This window comes from Aquarana catesbeiana, linkage group LG01 (assembly GCF_042186555.1).
Source record: "Aquarana catesbeiana isolate 2022-GZ linkage group LG01, ASM4218655v1, whole genome shotgun sequence".
NCBI classification, from domain to species: Eukaryota; Metazoa; Chordata; class Amphibia; order Anura; family Ranidae; genus Aquarana; species Aquarana catesbeiana.
In genome coordinates this window covers 314,526,321-314,544,221 of record NC_133324.1, presented here as the reverse complement: position 1 = coordinate 314,544,221, position 17,901 = coordinate 314,526,321, and the positions used below count along the sequence as shown (strand labels likewise).

The window sequence follows — 17,901 nt, the reverse complement described above, 5'->3', positions numbered from 1 at the left end:
GGTGTGCCTTACCTAATGTACAGGACTAGGGATGCACTGAAACATATCGGCCGAATATGGCCCTTTCAGCAAAAAGCCAAAAGAGAATTTTTGCCGATACTGGCGCCTAAAAAAGGGGTGGGGCCATCCCGCCGGGTGCCGCACATGTTCCTCCTCCTCCCTCCTCCTCCCCCCCCCCCCCCCCCCCACACGCTGTGTGTCAGAGATCTGAATCGCCGTGCAGCCGATGTCCCGCCTCCTAGACCGCCTCTTGTGATAGACGGCACTCTGATCCAATGCCAGGGATCATTGTGCTGTGTGTCATAGGAGGCGGGACATCGGCTGCACGGCGATTCAGATCTCTGACACACAGCGTGTGAGCGTGACGTTCATTACCAGGCACTGGGGAGGCTGTGTAGGACAGAAGTGAGAGGAGGAGGAGGAGGGAGGGGAGACCCTGAGGGGCGTACCGGGATGAAACTGGCTGCACAGCAATTCAGATCTGACACACAGCATGACATAGCATTATCAGGCACTGGGGAGGCTGTACATGATGGGCACTGGCAGGCTGCATAACATGGGCACTGGCGGGCTGCTGCATTTGATGGGCACGGGCATTGGTGAGGTTGCATGGCATGGGCACAGGTGGGCTGCTACATATGGACACAGGCACTAGTGAGGCTGCATGACGGGCACAGACAGGCTGCTACAACTGACTGGTAGGCTGCATCTGACAGGCACTTGTGAAGCTGCATTTGATGGACACTGGTGAGGCTGCATTGATCTCCTGTACCACGTCTGCAGTCTCTGACCATCTCCTGTACCATGTCCCCAGTGTCTGACCATCTCCTGTAATGTGTCTGCAGTCTCTGGCCATCTCATGTCCCCAGTCTCTGACCATCTTTTGTAGCATGTCTGCAGTCTCTGACCATCTTTTGTAGCATGTCTGCAGTCTCTGACCATCTCCTGCACCGTGTCCGCAGTCTCTGACCATCTCCTGCACCGTGTCCGCAGTCTCTGACCATCTCCTGCACCGTGTCCGCAGTCTCTGACCATCTCCTGCACCGTGTCCGCAGTCTCTGACCATCTCCTGCACCGTGTCCGCAGTCTCTGACCATCTCCTGCACCGTGTCCGCAGTCTCTGACCATCTCCTGCACCGTGTCCGCAGTCTCTGACCATCTCCTGCACCGTGTCCGCAGTCTCTGACCATCTCCTGCACCGTGTCCGCAGTCTCTGACCATCTCCTGCACCGTGTCCGCAGTCTCTGACCATCTCCTGCACCGTGTCCGCAGTCTCTGACCATCTCCTGCACCGTGTCCGCAGTCTCTGACCATCTCCTGCACCGTGTCCGCAGTCTCTGATCATCTCCTGCACCGTGTCCGCAGTCTCTGACCATTTCCTGCACCATGTGCCCGCAGTCTCTGACCCATCTCCTGTATAAAAATATTTTTTAAAAACAGTCACTATCGGTTTCGGTTTTCGGGATCAAGGAAGATTTATTTTTGGTTTCGGCCCCAAAAAACCCATTCGGTGCATCCCTATACAGGACTATTACTTGGCTGCACAGCTCTCGCATATGCACTACGTTAACACAACTGAAGCACAGCGTTACAAAAATCTAGTGTGTGATAAACCAGGCCACCCGCTGTTTACCCCTATACAGACAATCCTCCGAAAGGAACCACGGACTAACAAACCCTCTAGGTATAATCACGGTATGCTCACACATCATCAGAAGGTATGGGATATAGCTCTGAAAAAACAGAACATGACTCAATTCCATTCTCATACTTTGTTATGGCACAATGTCCACATGCCGGAATTGAACACAGTCCCAGACCCAACACTCTGGGCCTCGTATGGCGTAATATACCTGTCCCAAGTAAGGACGGAAGCTGGACCTAAAACCTTTCAAGCACTTAAAGGGGAACTTGCACTCCTGAACCATTTACTATTTAGATACCTGCAACTTCGGCATGCCATAAAAGCACAAATCACAAACCGTACGATTACTCTAAACACTCCCCCTGTCCTCAGTACTATCTTAGGAACAGACCCAGCCAAACTCATATCTAACATTTACTATACCCTTAGACTCCAAAAGGTCAATGCAGTTATACAGACGGCCAAAATAGCATGGGGAAACTGATGTGGGTCCCATGGAAGACCCTGACTGGATAGAAACCGCCTCTCCCAAACTATCAGACAGATGCAACTATACATAATACACTGTGCATATCTGACGCCGGTGACACTAGCTAAATTTCAAACCACAAGAAACCCGCTTTGTCCCCTATGTTTACGGGCCCCTGGCTCATTTTTACATCTGATGTGGAAATGCCCTATTCTGCAAACCTACTGGATGCAGATAATTTGCTTCCTGCATGACAATATGGTCCTAGAGCAAAAGTTATGTTTTACTGGGCCTATTGCCCGATGTGGATGTTGACAAATACCAAACCGTATTCATATATGAAACCCTATTTATAGCACGAAAAATGATAGCCAGATCTTGGCTGCAGACGTCACTCCCTACAATTCAGGCTTGGAAAAAAGAAATCAATGACACCCTTCTATATAGGAGATTGATTTATACGCATAGAGGTTGTACACAAAAATACTCTAAAGTATGGGACAGATGGATGGAACATGGTGAGACGTGTACTTAATTGACCCGATATGTTCAAGGGGAATAAATAAAATACTAAAAAAAAAAAAAACCTTTATAATTATAAAATGAACAGCAGTGGTAAAAATGGTTAGTGTATAAAGAAGTTTATTGAAAGTATGCTATGTACAAAACTCTGCATGTATGTTGAACGTACCAATGTATAACATGTTTACATCTCAAAGTTGTTTTTTTTCCAATTAGAAAGCTAGATATATCTAATTTAAATGGAAACCTAGAGTGCATTCATAAAGTATTCAGACCCCCACTTCTTTTTTTTTTTCAAGTTTATGTTGCAGCCTGATACTAGAGTTGTTTGAATTGATTTTATTTTCTTATTAAGCTACACTTGGTTCCCCATAATGACAAAGTAAAAACAGAATTTTAGAAATGTTTGTAAATGTATGAAAAAGAAAAAACTGAAAATCCTATTGGCATAAGTATTCAGACCCTTTACTCTTTCTTGTACTTTGTTGAAGCCCCTTTGGCGGCAGTCAGTTTTGAGTCTTTTTTTGGCTATGACTTGACAAGCTTTGCACACCTGGATTGAGGGATTTTCTGCCATTCTTTGCAAATCCTCAAGATCAGTCAGGTTCGATGGGGACCGTCGGACAGGCATTTTCAGGTCTCTCCAGGGATGTTCAAGCCAGGGCTCTGGGCGCGGTGTCAGCACCGGTCCTGGGGAGCTGCAGGCAGGAGTCTTTAGGCAAGGCTTCGGCCTAGTCCGCGGCCTCGTCTAAAAACTCCTGCCCGCAGCTGCTCAGGACCAGCGCCGGTCCTGATGGAAAAAAAAAATCAATTTGCTGAAAATTTGAATCTATTTGACCTCTCAACGCGATTCAAGATTCAAATCGATAAAAAAAAAAAAAATTATATATATATATATATATATATATATATATATATATATATATATATATATATATATATATATATATATATATATATATATATATATATATATATATATATATATAATTTTTTTTTTTTTTTTTTTTTTTTTTTCCCCCCAGTCCTACCTTCGACCCAGTTTAAGGTCCTGAGCGCTGTGAACTTGTTTTCATTTAGGATATCTCTGTACTTTGCTCCATTCAGCTTTACCTTATCCTTGACTAGTATCCCAGTCCCTGCTGTTGAAAAACACTACAATGGAGGCTCTCAAAATTTACAGTTAGGATTGCAGATCATACTAGGGTGCTGTGAAATGGCCTCTGCAGCTTACGCATGTATTTGCAAATGTGTGCAAAATAAACCCCTGTTTTTAACGTGAACTGTTAGACAGAACAATCTGGTTTGGTGCTAGCTGGTAAGTTGAGCTGGGAATTTTTCTTGTTTGACTGCTGAAAATCACACCCACAGTATGATACTGCCACCACCATGCTTCACTGTTGGGGTGGTATTGGGCAGGTGATGAGTAGTGCCTGGTTTCCTCCAGACATAATGTTTAGAATTGAGGCCAAACTGTTCAATCCTTGTTTCATCAGAGCAGAGAATCTTGTTCCTCAGTCTAATTCCTTCAGGTGCTTTTTTTGTAAACTCCAAGCAGGCTTTCATATGTTTTGCAATGAGGAGAGGCTTCCGTTTAGCCACTCTACCATAAAACCCAAATCGTTGGAGGACTGCAGTGATGGTTGTCCTTCTGGAACTTTGTTCCATCTCCACACAGGATCTCTGGAACTCGGAGTGACCATCGTGGTCTTGTTCATGTCTCTTACTAAGGCTCTTCTCCCCCAATTGCTCAGTTTGGCCGGACAACCAGCTCTTGGAAGAGTCCTGGTTGTGCCAAACTTCTTTCATTTGAGAATTATGGAGGCCACAGTGCTCTTGGGAACCTTCAGTGAAGCAGAATTGTTTTTATAGCCTTCCCCAGATCTGTGTCTTGCATTAATCCTGTCTGAATTCTGCAGGCAGACCTGGTGGCTCTGATACACTATGCATTTTAAGCTATGAGACCTTTTATAGAGAGGTGTGAGCCTTTCCAAATAAAGTCCAATCAATTGAATCTATCACAGGTGGACTCCAAAGTGTAGAAACATCTCAGCAACGATCAAGAGACATAAGCGGCACCTGAGCTAAGTTTCAAGTGTTGTAAATACTTATGCTAATGTGATATTTCAGGTTTTCCTTTTTTAATTCACACGCCTGTCTAAAATTCTGTTTTGACTTTATCATTATGGGGTACTGAATGTAGATCAATAAGAAAAAAATAATGAATTTAAACAACGGTAGTATCAGGCTGCAATATAAAAATGAAAAAAGTGAAGGGTCGGAATGCTTTATGAATGCACTGTATACAGTATCTATAAACTGTCTTAAGTTGTGTTTTGTAACACAGTACAATTTGAAGAATTGATTAGTGAAGTAGCATAACAAGGTGCTATTTTTAATTGGCTGTATACTGCCAAACTCCTTAAAACCAGATATCCAACAAGCTGTGGGGATGTTCAAATGTGTTTAAGATGTGTAAGCATTGCATCAGTGCTGAACTCCCATTATTTTGCTGGCCAAAAAAATTGGTCATACAAGAATATGTGAACACCAGCATCTTCTTCTGTTATGTCCTTTGTTTTTAGAAGCTACATTAAAAAAAAAAAAAAAAAAATGTCAAAGGTGAGCCTAGAGCAATGGTCTCCAAATTGTGCCCCACGGGTCTGATGTGGCCTTTTGCTTGCCTTTTATCCAGTCCTTGGAGCACTACTCTTCCCACTGATACAAGGCACTATCCTCCCACTGACCCCAATAATGAGGTACCATTCCTTCCACTGACACCAATAGTCTGGCACTCTTCCTCTTAGTGACACCAATGATGGGACATGGTTTCGCCCAGTATTACCAGGATGGGGCAGTGTTCCTCATCCCGACCTCAAGTGCTAATATAATTTTTGTACTCCCACTGACCACCAAGCCTGAGGCATTGTTTTCTCTCACTGGTCACAGTCCGACTCCCTTCTCCCAAAGTCTGAAGGGCAGTAAACTGGCCCTTTGTTTAGCAGGTTTGCAGTCCCCTGTCCTAAATAACTTGGTGTTACTGAACCTAAAAACGTTTTTTACCTTAATGTATTGTTTGCATTAAGGTAAAAAAAAACATTTTTAGTGTCCCTGTGCACCCTCCCCCCCCTTTTCCCTGTGTGAAGTGGAAGAGAGGGGAGAAAAGATCAGAGGGGGTGGGCCTAAGTCCCGCTGTGTAAGTCTGTGGAGCGCGGCTCCAGAGACGCACAGGTTGGGAGTGCGGGACTACGGTCTCCCCATAGCCAGCAGCTGGCTATGGTAGTCCTTCAAAAGAAGAGGAGGAGCCAAGATCGCCGCTGGGGACCCCAAAAGAGAAGGATCGGGCCACTCTGTGCAATACCATTGCACAGAGCAGGTAAGTATAACATGTTTGTTACTAAAGTCATTTTAAAAAAAAATTAAAATAACACTCACTTTAACAAGGCATTGATGGTCCGACGTAAAAAAACCAAATAATTCAAAACAACAAAAATAAAATAGTTGCCTTATAGCGACAAATTTAGAATTGACCCTTCAGGTATGACAAGGAACGGCTTAACATCCACAGTTTTTTGCTGTAATTTCCATGGCTATAGTGTTTGTCAGTGTCACAGCCTGCGTGCAGTTGTGTATCTGAAGCCAATTTTGGTTCATTTACTTAAGGAGTAAAGGTTATTTACCTAAAGAAGTAAATGTTTGTGAATAGGTTGTAGCGGTGTTCACTCTCAATACCCAATCATCAGGAAAAGTTTCTGATGATTGGGTATTGAGGGAAACTTTCTTTCTCATTTCCCCCAGACTTGAATATTTTATTCTGAACACAGTTTCACCTTATTTACTTTGCTTGATGAACGCCTTTAGTAAATCAAGCTTCATACTCTTAGGGAATCCTAAAAATATTAAATTCAGCCACCACTGGTTTTTACCCTTGTATATTTGTTTTATGTTATTCCCCACCTGCAAGTTCAGATTATTTTGGGCTTTTTTTTTTTTTTTCAGCATTCAAATAATTTTGCTTGATTTTCTGCTATACTTTCAAATGAACATTTTCTGATATTTTTGTTTTTGTCTTTTTGTTTAAGGCTTCTGATTTTTATGTGGAAATGAAGTGGGAGTTTACAAGCTGGGGTAAGCTCAAATGCATTTTCAATGTAAAAAATAAATAAAAAAAAAAACACAATAAAATCTATTTTTTAGTTTCATATGTATCTAGTTGTATTTTGTAAGCTCATGTATTTGTAGTAGTCCCAGCTGTAGAAACTTTTTGCCCTTTGTTCTATTTTAGTTCCCCTTTTATCAAGAATGTGTCCCAGCGATATCTGTCGGATATGGAAGAGTGGAGCCAAACTTCGAGTCGATGCCACCTTGCTGGGATTTGAGAACATGAGCTGGATCCGAGGAAAGCATAGCTTTATATTTAAAGAGGAAGGTGAGCTATATATATATATTTGGCAGGATTTCCTGTTTCCCTTGCCATTCCAAAAGTAAAGCCTTTGTTTCGCTGGAGAGGTTTCCCTTTACTTTCTGTTCTGGAGAAGCAACGGGAATGAAAGGAAATCTTTCCACAGTGAATGGAACTCCTATCTTGTCTCGGGAACATATGACAGCTCAATTTTGTGGGTTTCCCTTCACTTCTTTCTTAGTGACCATGTTCATTAGGGTAAAAATAGAGGAGTGAATCTCCCAAGCAGGGATAAAGACATCGAAACCTGACAAAGGGTTTGACTCTTGACCCCACTTTATCCAAAACAAGCCTTTACAGATGTTTTCCAGGTTGATGACGCAGGCTCATTTGGGAGCTTTTGTTCTTAAAAAAAAAAACCTTTAAGCCTTCACTGCTGCTGGCTTAAGGGTTATGACAGTGCCGCCATGTAAACAAACTCCTGACTGTTATAGCAGTCAAGAGCTTGTTTACATTTCATTCCCAACTGTTTGCTTTCACATACATTCCGACTATAATGCTGCCTAATCACTTGCAAGTGAGCTACCACCCTGACTCTTTCCTGTGTCCTGGAGTTACCTTTCTCTTTTGGGTGCCTGTAGCCATCGTGGCAGGTGTGACATTGGAGAGCATGAGGTGATCAGCGAACATCCTGGGTAGTATGAACCCAGAAGGGCTCACTTGGGTACTATAAAGTGTTTGTGTGAACTAAAATCAATTTGATTGTTTGTTTGTTTTTTTAACTGAAAATAGAACTTTGATAAACCATATTGCAAATATCGTTCACATAAATACTTGCAGCTGATGCCAGTTTATGTATTCTATAGGGTCTTTCAGAAAATCTATAATTTTTGGAGAGTTTTACGTTTTTTTTAAAGTCTAACCCCAGGTTTCATTCAACTTTAAACAGTTTGTCCCAAACAAGCTATTTCCTTTACTAACAGATGTGCCTGCTGTCCACACTGGAAAAGTGTAAATTTCATCAGTTACTTGCGGTGGTACAGGGACTTCATGTTCCTGGAACAAAATAGTCGAGCAGTCGAAAGTTTTCTGTGAACGTTTGAGCAACGCTCAGTCAAACTAGGAACCAGAAGGGAAGTCCCTGTACTGTTGCCAGAACACAGCACTGCATACTGTATGTAGATTTTGCTATATACAGTTTATCCAGTGCTGACAGCTGGAGCAAGTGTCAGTGAAAAATAGGATTTTTCCTACAGCTTACCTGTAAAATCCTTTTCTTGAAGTACATCGCGGGACACAGAGCAGCTATAGTAATTACTATCTGGGTTATACACCACCTATAGGTGAATGGACACTGGCACACCCAAAAGACAGGAAGTCCCCCCTCTATATAACCCCTCCTATACAGGAAGTACCTCAGTTTTGTAGAAAGCCATTCCCAAAAGAGGGGCGGGGCCTCTGTCCCATGATGTACTCCAAGAAAAGGATTTTACAGGTAAGCGGTAGGAAAAATCCTTTTTTCTTTATCATACATCATGGGACACAAAGCAGTGTTAGTAATTACTATCTGGGATGTCCCAAAGCAATGCCCCTGAGGGAAGGGAGACACCATCATAGAAACTGCCACCAAAGAAGGACCTTCTCTGCTATTTGTAATATGCTGAGGCCATACTGCTAAGGCAGTATCTTTTACGTGATTGACATCAACCTGTTAAACCTGTAGATGTATAAACAAAAGACCAAATAGTGGTTTTGTACACCTGGGCCACTGACATCGGATGATGGATGGCCCAAGATACTCCCACACCTGGTAGAGAATCTCTCCCCGGAAAAAAAATATTTTTTTGCCATTTAAACCATAGGCATCATTGATGAACTGACAGATCCACTGCTAAATATTCGACCTGGATGCCGCCTGCCCTTCCTGGGCTCTTCTGGCAGCACAAACCAGGATTCCAAACTTGTGCCGACAACTCAAGTAGGCCCTGATCGTCTGAACTACCTCTAGATTAGGTAGCGATCTTTCTCCTGCCAACTGTGGATTAGGAGAAAAATAAAAGGTAAGACACTATCCTGATTCAAGTGAAAAACTAGAAACCACTTTAGGCAATAAAAATGGATGAGGACGCAACATCACCTTTATGATGCAAGACCAAGAATGGCTCCTTGCATGAAAGAGCTGCCAACTCTGACATGCCACTTCGTGAAGTGATGGCAACCAACAGAATCCCCCGATTGGTTCAAAAAATGGCCTCTGCAAGGACAGTCAAGATCATGTCAAGTCCCAAGGACACAAGAATGGCCTGACAGGCGGGACTGTCCAAGGTACATGCTGTATGCGGTATGGAACAAGGAGTGAGAAACAACGGCCCCTGGAAAAAAATGGATAGGGACGAACTCTGACCCTTAACGGTACTTAAGGCTAAACTCCTTTCCTCTACCGATTGGAGAGGGAAAACCTCTCCCACCTACATATTTCTGCGAGTGCCACTTCCTGGCTTCACCCCAGGCAAAAAAATCCTGTAATTTAAGTTCCCCGAAGCTGGCTTCCAGAGGCTCAACAGTGATGAGATATAGGATTTAAGACCATCAGGTCCCGCTGGACTGGGAGTGTCCAAAGGAGCAACCCCCGCAGGACGCTCTATGCCTGTGTACCAAGCCCCCCTGGGCTAACTCTGCCAACACTAATGTCAGTTACCACCTTACAGATTCTTCGCAAAAGATGTGGCAGAATCTGAAACGGGGAAATAAATGTCAAATAAGGGAGAACCAGACCTTAAGGCGTTACCAGTACATGTACCCTTATTGGCAGTGGGACTCTTGTCCCGGACACACCTGTCCCAAACTGTTGTAGAACTTGGAATCTAGTAAATTCCCTTGTAGAGTTCCCCTTGCCACTATCCTATACCTGGAATATGTATTGACAATAGAGACAGCACTTGTACTGTCCCAGACAGAATGTGGTACACCTCCCCTGAGTTGCATGACCTCTGGTGCCGCCCTGGTGGTTGAGTATGTGTGTATGTATATATATATATATATATATATATATATATATATATATATATATATATATATATATATATATATATATATATATATATATATAATTTTTATAATATTATGTATGTGTGTCTATCTAATTAATTATACCTGCAGAGGCATTTCCAGGTTGAACCTACTACAACAGGTTTGTCCTATAATCCAGAGCAAGGCATACTGGCCAAACATTCCAAGCTATTGAACAGTATTCTTTCCTGTGGAGACCAAGCCCACTGAACTGTAGCCAGCCTCAAGTCAACTTAGAGAGACTGGCATCAGTGGTTTATTATTTTCCAATTTCCTGAAAAGGAAGAATATCAAGCACCAGTTTTTGCTCTGCAACACCCCGGAAACAGAGCCTTCCGGCAATGCAATGCCTGGATCTTCAAGTTCCAGACAGAGAATGAATCTCTACCAAGACCTGCAGTAGGGTTGTATGTAGAGAACGTGCTTTGACCTAAACATAGCTTCCTCTGGTAGAAATATATCAAAGGAACCCCTGGAATTGACTGCTTCCTGAGCAAAAAATGAGGTGTCTTCAGCAAGCCCAGCACAGGTGCTAGATGCTTTGAGAACCCTCTGGAGCTGTGGCCAACCAAAAGGGAAGATTCACAAAAAAAAAAAGTCTTTCCACTGTAATTACAGAAATCTTTGAGCCTGGAAACAAACCGCCACACGAAGATGTCCGTTTACAGATGATTATGGACCCCGAAATCTACCTCTTGCAGAGAGGTCATCACTGAACAGGCTAGCCTATCTGAAACAGAAGGATGTTCAGCAGCTTGAGATCTTAAGATAGACCTCATGTCCCTATTTGGCTTTGGAACTGCTACCATTTAATTGTCTCACAATAACGAGCCCATAAGTTCTGCTCCAAGAGCAAATGCAAGGCAAAAGACTGACGACTCTGTGACAGACCCAGACAGTCCCAAGAGGTGCACTTAACCTACCAGGTTTCTGCCGGCTAAAGATGGAACAAACCACCTCAGAGACTACCCTAAGATTTGCTGGCCTGAGATACTCTCAAAACCCAGCAGCCTCAGATGCCTCCCTTACCCAGGTGGGTACAGCTTACAGCATCTGGAAACCCTGGGCAGTATCCCATCTATATACTAACCAGGCTTGATCCTGCTTAGGCTTAGATCAACCGAGATCAGGCATGATCAAGGTGATGCGGCCTCAGTCTGATGAAAAATGAGTGCGCCAGGTAACATGGCAATGCCAAACACCACAGTGGCTCAGATGCACCCGAAACCACTGTCCATCGGGAGATGTGGACAACGCCAGACCCCTGAACCTGAGAGTGATGCCCCTGCTTCCCCCGGCTGCCTCTCTTTTCTGGAACCATTTTGGTAAATAATGCAGCAACTATATTATCCAACCTAATATACAGTGCCTTGCAAAAGTATTCACCCCCCTTGGCTTTTTACCTATTTTGTTACATTACAGCCTTTAGTTCAATGTTTTTTTTAATCTCAATTATATGTGATGGATCAGAACACAATAGTCTAAGTTGGTGAAGTAAAATTCAAAAAAATGGATACATAAACTATTTTTCAGAAATAAAAAACTGACATAATTGTCATGTGTGTATGTATTCACCCTCTTTGTTATGAAGCCCATAAAAAGCTCTGGTGCAACCAATTACCTTCAGAAGTCACTAAATTAGTGAAATGATGTTCAACTGTGTGCAATCTAAGTGTCGCATGATCTGTCATTACATATACACACCTTTTTGAAAGGCCCCAGAGGCTGCAACACCTAAGCAAGAGGCACCACTAACCAAACACTGCCATGAAGACCAAGGAACTCTCCAAACAAGGGACAATGTTGTTGAGAAGTACAAGTCAGGGTTGGGTTATAAAAAATTATCCAAATCTTTGATGATCCCTAGGAGCACCATCAAATCTATCATAACCAAATGGAAAGAACATGGCACAACAGCAAACCTGCCAAGAGACGGCCACACACCAAAACTCACGGACCGGGCAAGGAGGGCATTAATCAGAGAGGCAGCACAAAGAACCTAAGGTAGCCCTGGAGGAGCTGCAGAGTTCCACAGCAGAAACTGAAGTATCTGTACATAGGACAACAATAAGCCGTACGCTCCATAGAGTTGGGCTTTATGGCAGAGTGGCCAGAAGCAATCCATTACTTTCAGCAAAAAACAAAATGGCATGTTTTGAGTTTGCGAAAAGGCATGTGGGAGACTCCCAAAATGTATGGAGGAAGGTGCTCTGGTCTGATGAGACTAAAATTTAAATTTTGGCTATCAAAGAAACCGCTATGTCTGGCGCAAACCCAACACATCACATCACCCAAAGAACACTATCCCCACAGTGAAGCATGGTGGCGGCAGCATCTTGCTGTGGGGATGTTTTTCAGCAGTCGGGACTGGGAAACTGGTCAGAGTTGAGGGAAAGATGGATGGTGCTAAATACAGGGATATTCTTAAGCAAAACATGTACCACTCTGTGTGTGATATTTTTTTTTTTTTTTTTCAAAAAGATTTTATTAAATTTTACAGATGTATAAAGTATACGTGACATACATCTCATGCAGTAAGTGTACAACAGTTGCGAGCATATCTATAAATGCCATAGTAATCTTCACGTTGGAGCTGAACAATAAATCAATTCCCGTCAATGCACATGAAGTTTAGAAGTAACTAGGATTCCTCGAGCTGTAGCGAAAATTAAAAGATAATAAAATGGTTCTAAAGGGTGGAATCATGAGAACAGCAACAGTCACATCGAGAATGTCATGGGCATTTCCCGGTTCCATTCACCCCTAATGGGACCACTACTGTGAATGGGTCGGGAACTGAAGACGGTAAGTAGAGTGGGATCAACCGCTAAAACGAGATGTGTATGGAAATGCAGATCCACTGAGTGACCTGGTTTGTAGCTGACAGGTATCAGGGAAGGCAGGAAGATATTGTTGGAATATGTCTGTGAGAAGGTGTGAGTATGTCTCAGAATGAAGTTGGAAATGGGTAAGAGAAAGGGACAGGAGGTAGGGTAGGCGGCACAGCGGAGGTTGGGTTTCAGGGTGTCAGGGCATATGTGCTTAAAGTGGTGTCTGTGAGGAAGTGGTAGGGGGGATAATGGTGGAGTGGGGTCGACGGAAGTGGAGCCAGCATGCCCAGGTGGTGTTAAATTTGTCAGTGTTATCATTGGCTTGGCTAATAATTTTTTCCATCTCGGCTATTTTATCTACCCTCCGGAACCAGTCTGAGATTGTGGGGGGTGTCGTATTCCTCCAGAAAGCAGGGATGCAGAGGTTGGCTGCATTGACTAAATGTATGGTGAGTGACTTTTTGTAGGATCTTGTTGAGACTGAGGTGTGGTGGAGTAAGTATCTTGCAGGGGTGAAGGCGTGTGTGTACGAGGATATTTGAGTGATCAGCCGGTGGATTTCCTTCCAAAACGGCTGTATGAGATCGCATTCCCACCATATGTGCAGTAGGTTGCCCTTGGAGGAGCCACACCTCCAACAGGTTGGGGGGACGGCTGGACAGAAGTGATGGACCCTGTCAGGTGTTCTATACCAACGAGAGAACAGTTTATACCTGTTCTCTTGTGTGGAGACGCTCATGGACCCCTTGTGCATGATAGTGAAAATGGAATCCCATTCCTGTGCGGAAAGGTCTAGTGCCAGATCTGTCTCCCATTGTTGAACTAGCTTGTCTTGTTTGAGGTTATGTTGAGAGAACAGGAGGGAGTATGTGGTGGCTATCAAGTGATCTTGGGGATCTGTATCGGAGCATAGGAGTTCCAGCGGGGTGCGATCTCTGCCATAGGGGTTGTCTCTTGTATGGGGTTGGAGGAAATGTCGCAGCTGAAGGTACTTGAAGAAAGGGAAGTGACAGTCAGAGAGTGTCTTGGTGAGGTCTGTGTGGGAAAGTAGCGACCCGTTTCGAAAACAACAGTGGGCCCTTGTTGGAGTGTTATCCGTAGCCAGAGCGGGGTATTTGTACAGTAGACCCGGGGGGAATTCAGGGTTGTTGTCTATAGGTGTCATGGGGCCCGGAGCTGGGGTTATGTGGAGCGTCTTGCATACCCGTTTAAAGATTGTTAGGGTGGTACCTATAAAAGGGTGGGAAGAAAAGGTTTTCGGAGTATGTCTACTGTGAATCCAAGGGGAGTGGACAAGTGTTAGATTCGCAAAGGAGTCTTCAAGTACTACCCAATCTTTTCGCAGACGGTGTTTGTGCCAGTCAATTAATCTAGTTAGATGGCAAGCCCAATGGTACTTCTTGATGTCAGGGAGTCCCAGGCCACCCAGACGTTTGGGCAGGACTAATCTGTCCCATTTAAGTCTCGGTGGTCTGGATGCCCAAATGAATGACCTGCAGATATGTTTGTAAGACGAGAAGAATGTTGGTGGTAACCTGATTGGTATGGCGTGGAGGAGATATAGGATTCTGGGAAGTACGTTCATTTTCAAAATAGCGATTCTGCCCAGCCAAGAGAAGGTGCCAAAATGCCATTTTTGTAGGTCTTTTTGGATGGATAGAAGCAGGGGAGCAAAATTGCTGGAGTACAGATTCCGTAGGTCAGTTGTGATCTGAATTCCAAGGTATAAGATGGCTGAGCGTTCCCAACCGAATGGGAAATTAAGTTTACAGAGGTCAACTGTATTGGTGGGTAGGGTAATATTAAGGGCTTTGGATTTGTCAAAGTTAATTTGCAAGTTGGAGAGGGTGTGAAAGAGCTTGAAGTCGGCGAGAAGGTTGGGGATAGATGTGATGGGGTCTGTCATAAATAGTATGTCATCTGCGTATGCGGCAAGTTTGTACTGTTGACATGCGATGAATGTCTACCCCCTTGATATTGGGGTTGTCATTGAGTTTGCGTAACATGGGTTCCAGGGTAAGTATAAAGATGAGCGGTGACAGAGGGCACCCCTGTCTAGTTCCATTGGATACAGAGAAGGCGTCCGACAGTCCACCGTTAATCCGAACCCTAGCTGTCGGGGCGGCGTAAAGGGCTAAAATCATTCTGAGCAAGCTTGGCGGCAAGCCTATCGCCTGCAAGGTGGCCTCCATGTAGTCCCAAGCTACCCTGTCGAACGCCTTCTCTGCATCCAGTGAGAGGAAGAATCCCTTTGTAGATGTTTTCGTGAGCCAGTGATGTATGTTCAGGGCTTTGGTGGTGTTGTCCCTTGCCTCTCGACCCGGAACAAAGCCTACCTGGTCAAGCGATATTAAAGATGGGAGGAAGGGTAATAGTCTGTTAGCTAGTGCTTTCGCGAAGAGTTTGAGGTCCACGTTTAGCTAGGAGATGGGGCGATAATTCGTCACTCTGGTAGGATCTTTGTCTTTTTTAGGGATAAGAGTGATGTGGGCCGTAAGCATTTCATTGTAGGGGTCTGAGGAAGGGGTCAGAGCATTAAGGGCTTTCACAAGCTAAGGTAGCAGGAGGGAAGGGAATGATTTGTAATAACAGGTTGAGAGGCCGTCGGGACCGGGGCTTTTACCTGTCTTCATTTGTCTCAGTGCCGTAGAGAGTTCGTTTATAGTAAGAGGGGTGTCTAAGGAGTTTGCGTCTTCTGCAGAGATCGGTGTCGGCCCGTATTGTTCTAGGAAGTTCAAGAGAGTAGTTTTTCTGTTCAGTGGGACGTCGGTGTGTTGATTTGAGGATAAATTATACAATTTGGTGAAGTATTGTACGAATTGTTTTGAGATATCATTATTTTTAACGAAAACTTCCCCCACTGCATTAGTAATTTTATGAATGGTATGAGAGGCCTTTTTGGATTGGAGTGCTCTAGCTAACAGCTTGCTGGCTTTGTTACCATATTCATAATACAATTTTTGTGTTAGCAGGAATTTACGCTTCAATGTTTTGTTCAATACGTCCAAGAGATCCTCTCTGGCCTGTGTCAGTTCAGGTAGCGAGGCTGTTGCAGTGGAAGCTTTGTGGGCCTGTTCTAACGTATGTATGCGAGCGGTGAGTTCCATGATACGGGCATGTTTTAGTTTATTACGGTTAGCCGCTATAGATAGCAATTCACCCCTAATGACACATTTGTGGGCATTCCATGCAGTCACGGAGGAGACGTCAGTAGTGGAGTTTATGTTAAAGTAGTCGGTTAGACAGCTAGTCAATCTTTCAATATTGAGCTCATCTGTCAGTAGGGAGCTGTCTAGACGCCATATATGTATCTTTGTAAACTTTGTCGGTAAATGTAGTGTCATGGAGATGGGGTTGTGATCTGAGAGAATGGATGGTTCAATGGTGGCTTTGGTAAGATTATTTAGATCATTCTGGGACAGAAAGAAGTGGTCCAATCTGGTATACTTATCGTGCGGCGGCGAATAGAACGTGTAATCCCTTTCCTTGGGGTGCAATGTACGCCAAGTGTCATGGAGAAGCAGATTACTTAGTTGGAGTTTAATGGCCCTTAGGGCTCCGTATGAGATGGAGGAGGACCCATTCGAAGTGTCTATCGACGGGTTCAGTGGGATATTGAAATCCCCGCCAACGATAAGTGTTCCAGTCTGGAAACCAGCTAGCAACTGTAGAGTCTGCTTGAAAAAGGGCACTTGGCCTGTGTTGGGAGCATAGATGTTCGCAATAATGTATGGTAATTGATGTATGGTACCTTTTATGAAAAGATATCGTCCCTGGGGGTCTTTTACCGTATCTGTTATCTGAAGGGGGCAGTGTTTTGAGATTAGGATCGTGACCCCTTTGGATTTTGCCTCCACATTTGAGGCGTGTAACGCCAAGGGGAAGTAGTTACTTTGCAATTTAGGAATAGAGTCTGTACGGAAGTGTGTTTCCTGTATGAGCGCAATGTGCGTTCGAGACTGTTGGAGGGAGAGTAGTAGTCTCGAGCGTTTTTCTGGGGTATTGAGACCTCTGATATTCACCGAGTGTAGTTTAAGTGCCTGTGTCATGGAGGGTGAGAGACCCTGAGATGAAGGTGTGTCCGTCATGTCCGCCAAGGTAGGGGGGTGGAGGTAGGGGGGAGGATGGGTGTGTTTAGATGAGCCAAAGAAGTATTGTATTTTACACCCGTGTGATCTAAGAGAAATATACCGATGAGGAGTGGAACCTTATGTCCACTGACCTCCCTAACTGTAAATCGGTGGGGTACAGGACCTGCGTGAGGTACCACGTCCCTGAAGGGATGTAGAGACCTGTGACAGGCCTGTGTGGGAGGTGACCTAAAACCAGGCGATGAAGAAGAGAGCGGGTGTGTGTGGCTAAGGTGGGTAGACAGTCCTCCGCCACAGGAGGATATGCAGCAAATGAGTGAGGTATATAGCTTCAGGAAAGTGTTTAAACGTGTGCGAAAGAGACTTCAGGGGACTATCCTGGGTGCAGATGTCACTATGGGCACCCTAGGGTGCTGAAAGTCAGCAGAACGTCAAAATATGGAAAACAATAAAACAACAAAGATTAACATAAACACGCCTTTAGGTGAGGCGACTCCAAGTGTTGCCCATTAAGGTCCATCAGTCCCCAGCCCCGCAATGCGGTGTGGGTCGGATTCAGCTATAATTACTCAGGAAGTAATTTGTCTTTCCCACCGGAGTGGGAGTCGGTGCTAGCAGATTAGGGATGGAGCCCAATACAGCAACCTGAAATTGCCTCTCCCAAGGTTAACAGAATCAAACTCGAAAATATACTATTCAAAATAGTGGCAGCACATTTTGGAGTAACCTTGCGGGCCAGGCCGGGTCTAAAGCCCGGAGCCCGGAGCCTGAACCTGTCATCAGAATCGATAGCATATTAACTTGCCATTAGGCGAGGGAGCAGAAAAACATAAGTAAAGCTACCGGTCATTTCTTACTCCTGTACGTTAGCA

At 44.2% G+C, this 17,901-nt stretch overlaps 1 protein-coding gene across 1 annotated transcript in view; it reads left to right on the top strand.

Moving 5' to 3' along the window:
• ANKRD13A (ankyrin repeat domain 13A) overlaps nucleotides 1-17,901 on the top strand; it is a 103,787-nt gene that overhangs the window by 19,198 nt on the left and 66,688 nt on the right. Inside the window, exons 5-6 of the mRNA XM_073629575.1 lie at nucleotides 6,719-6,764; nucleotides 6,922-7,065. Coding sequence (XP_073485676.1) covers nucleotides 6,719-6,764; nucleotides 6,922-7,065 — 190 coding nt within the window. The remainder of the gene's footprint in view (nucleotides 1-6,718; nucleotides 6,765-6,921; nucleotides 7,066-17,901) is intronic.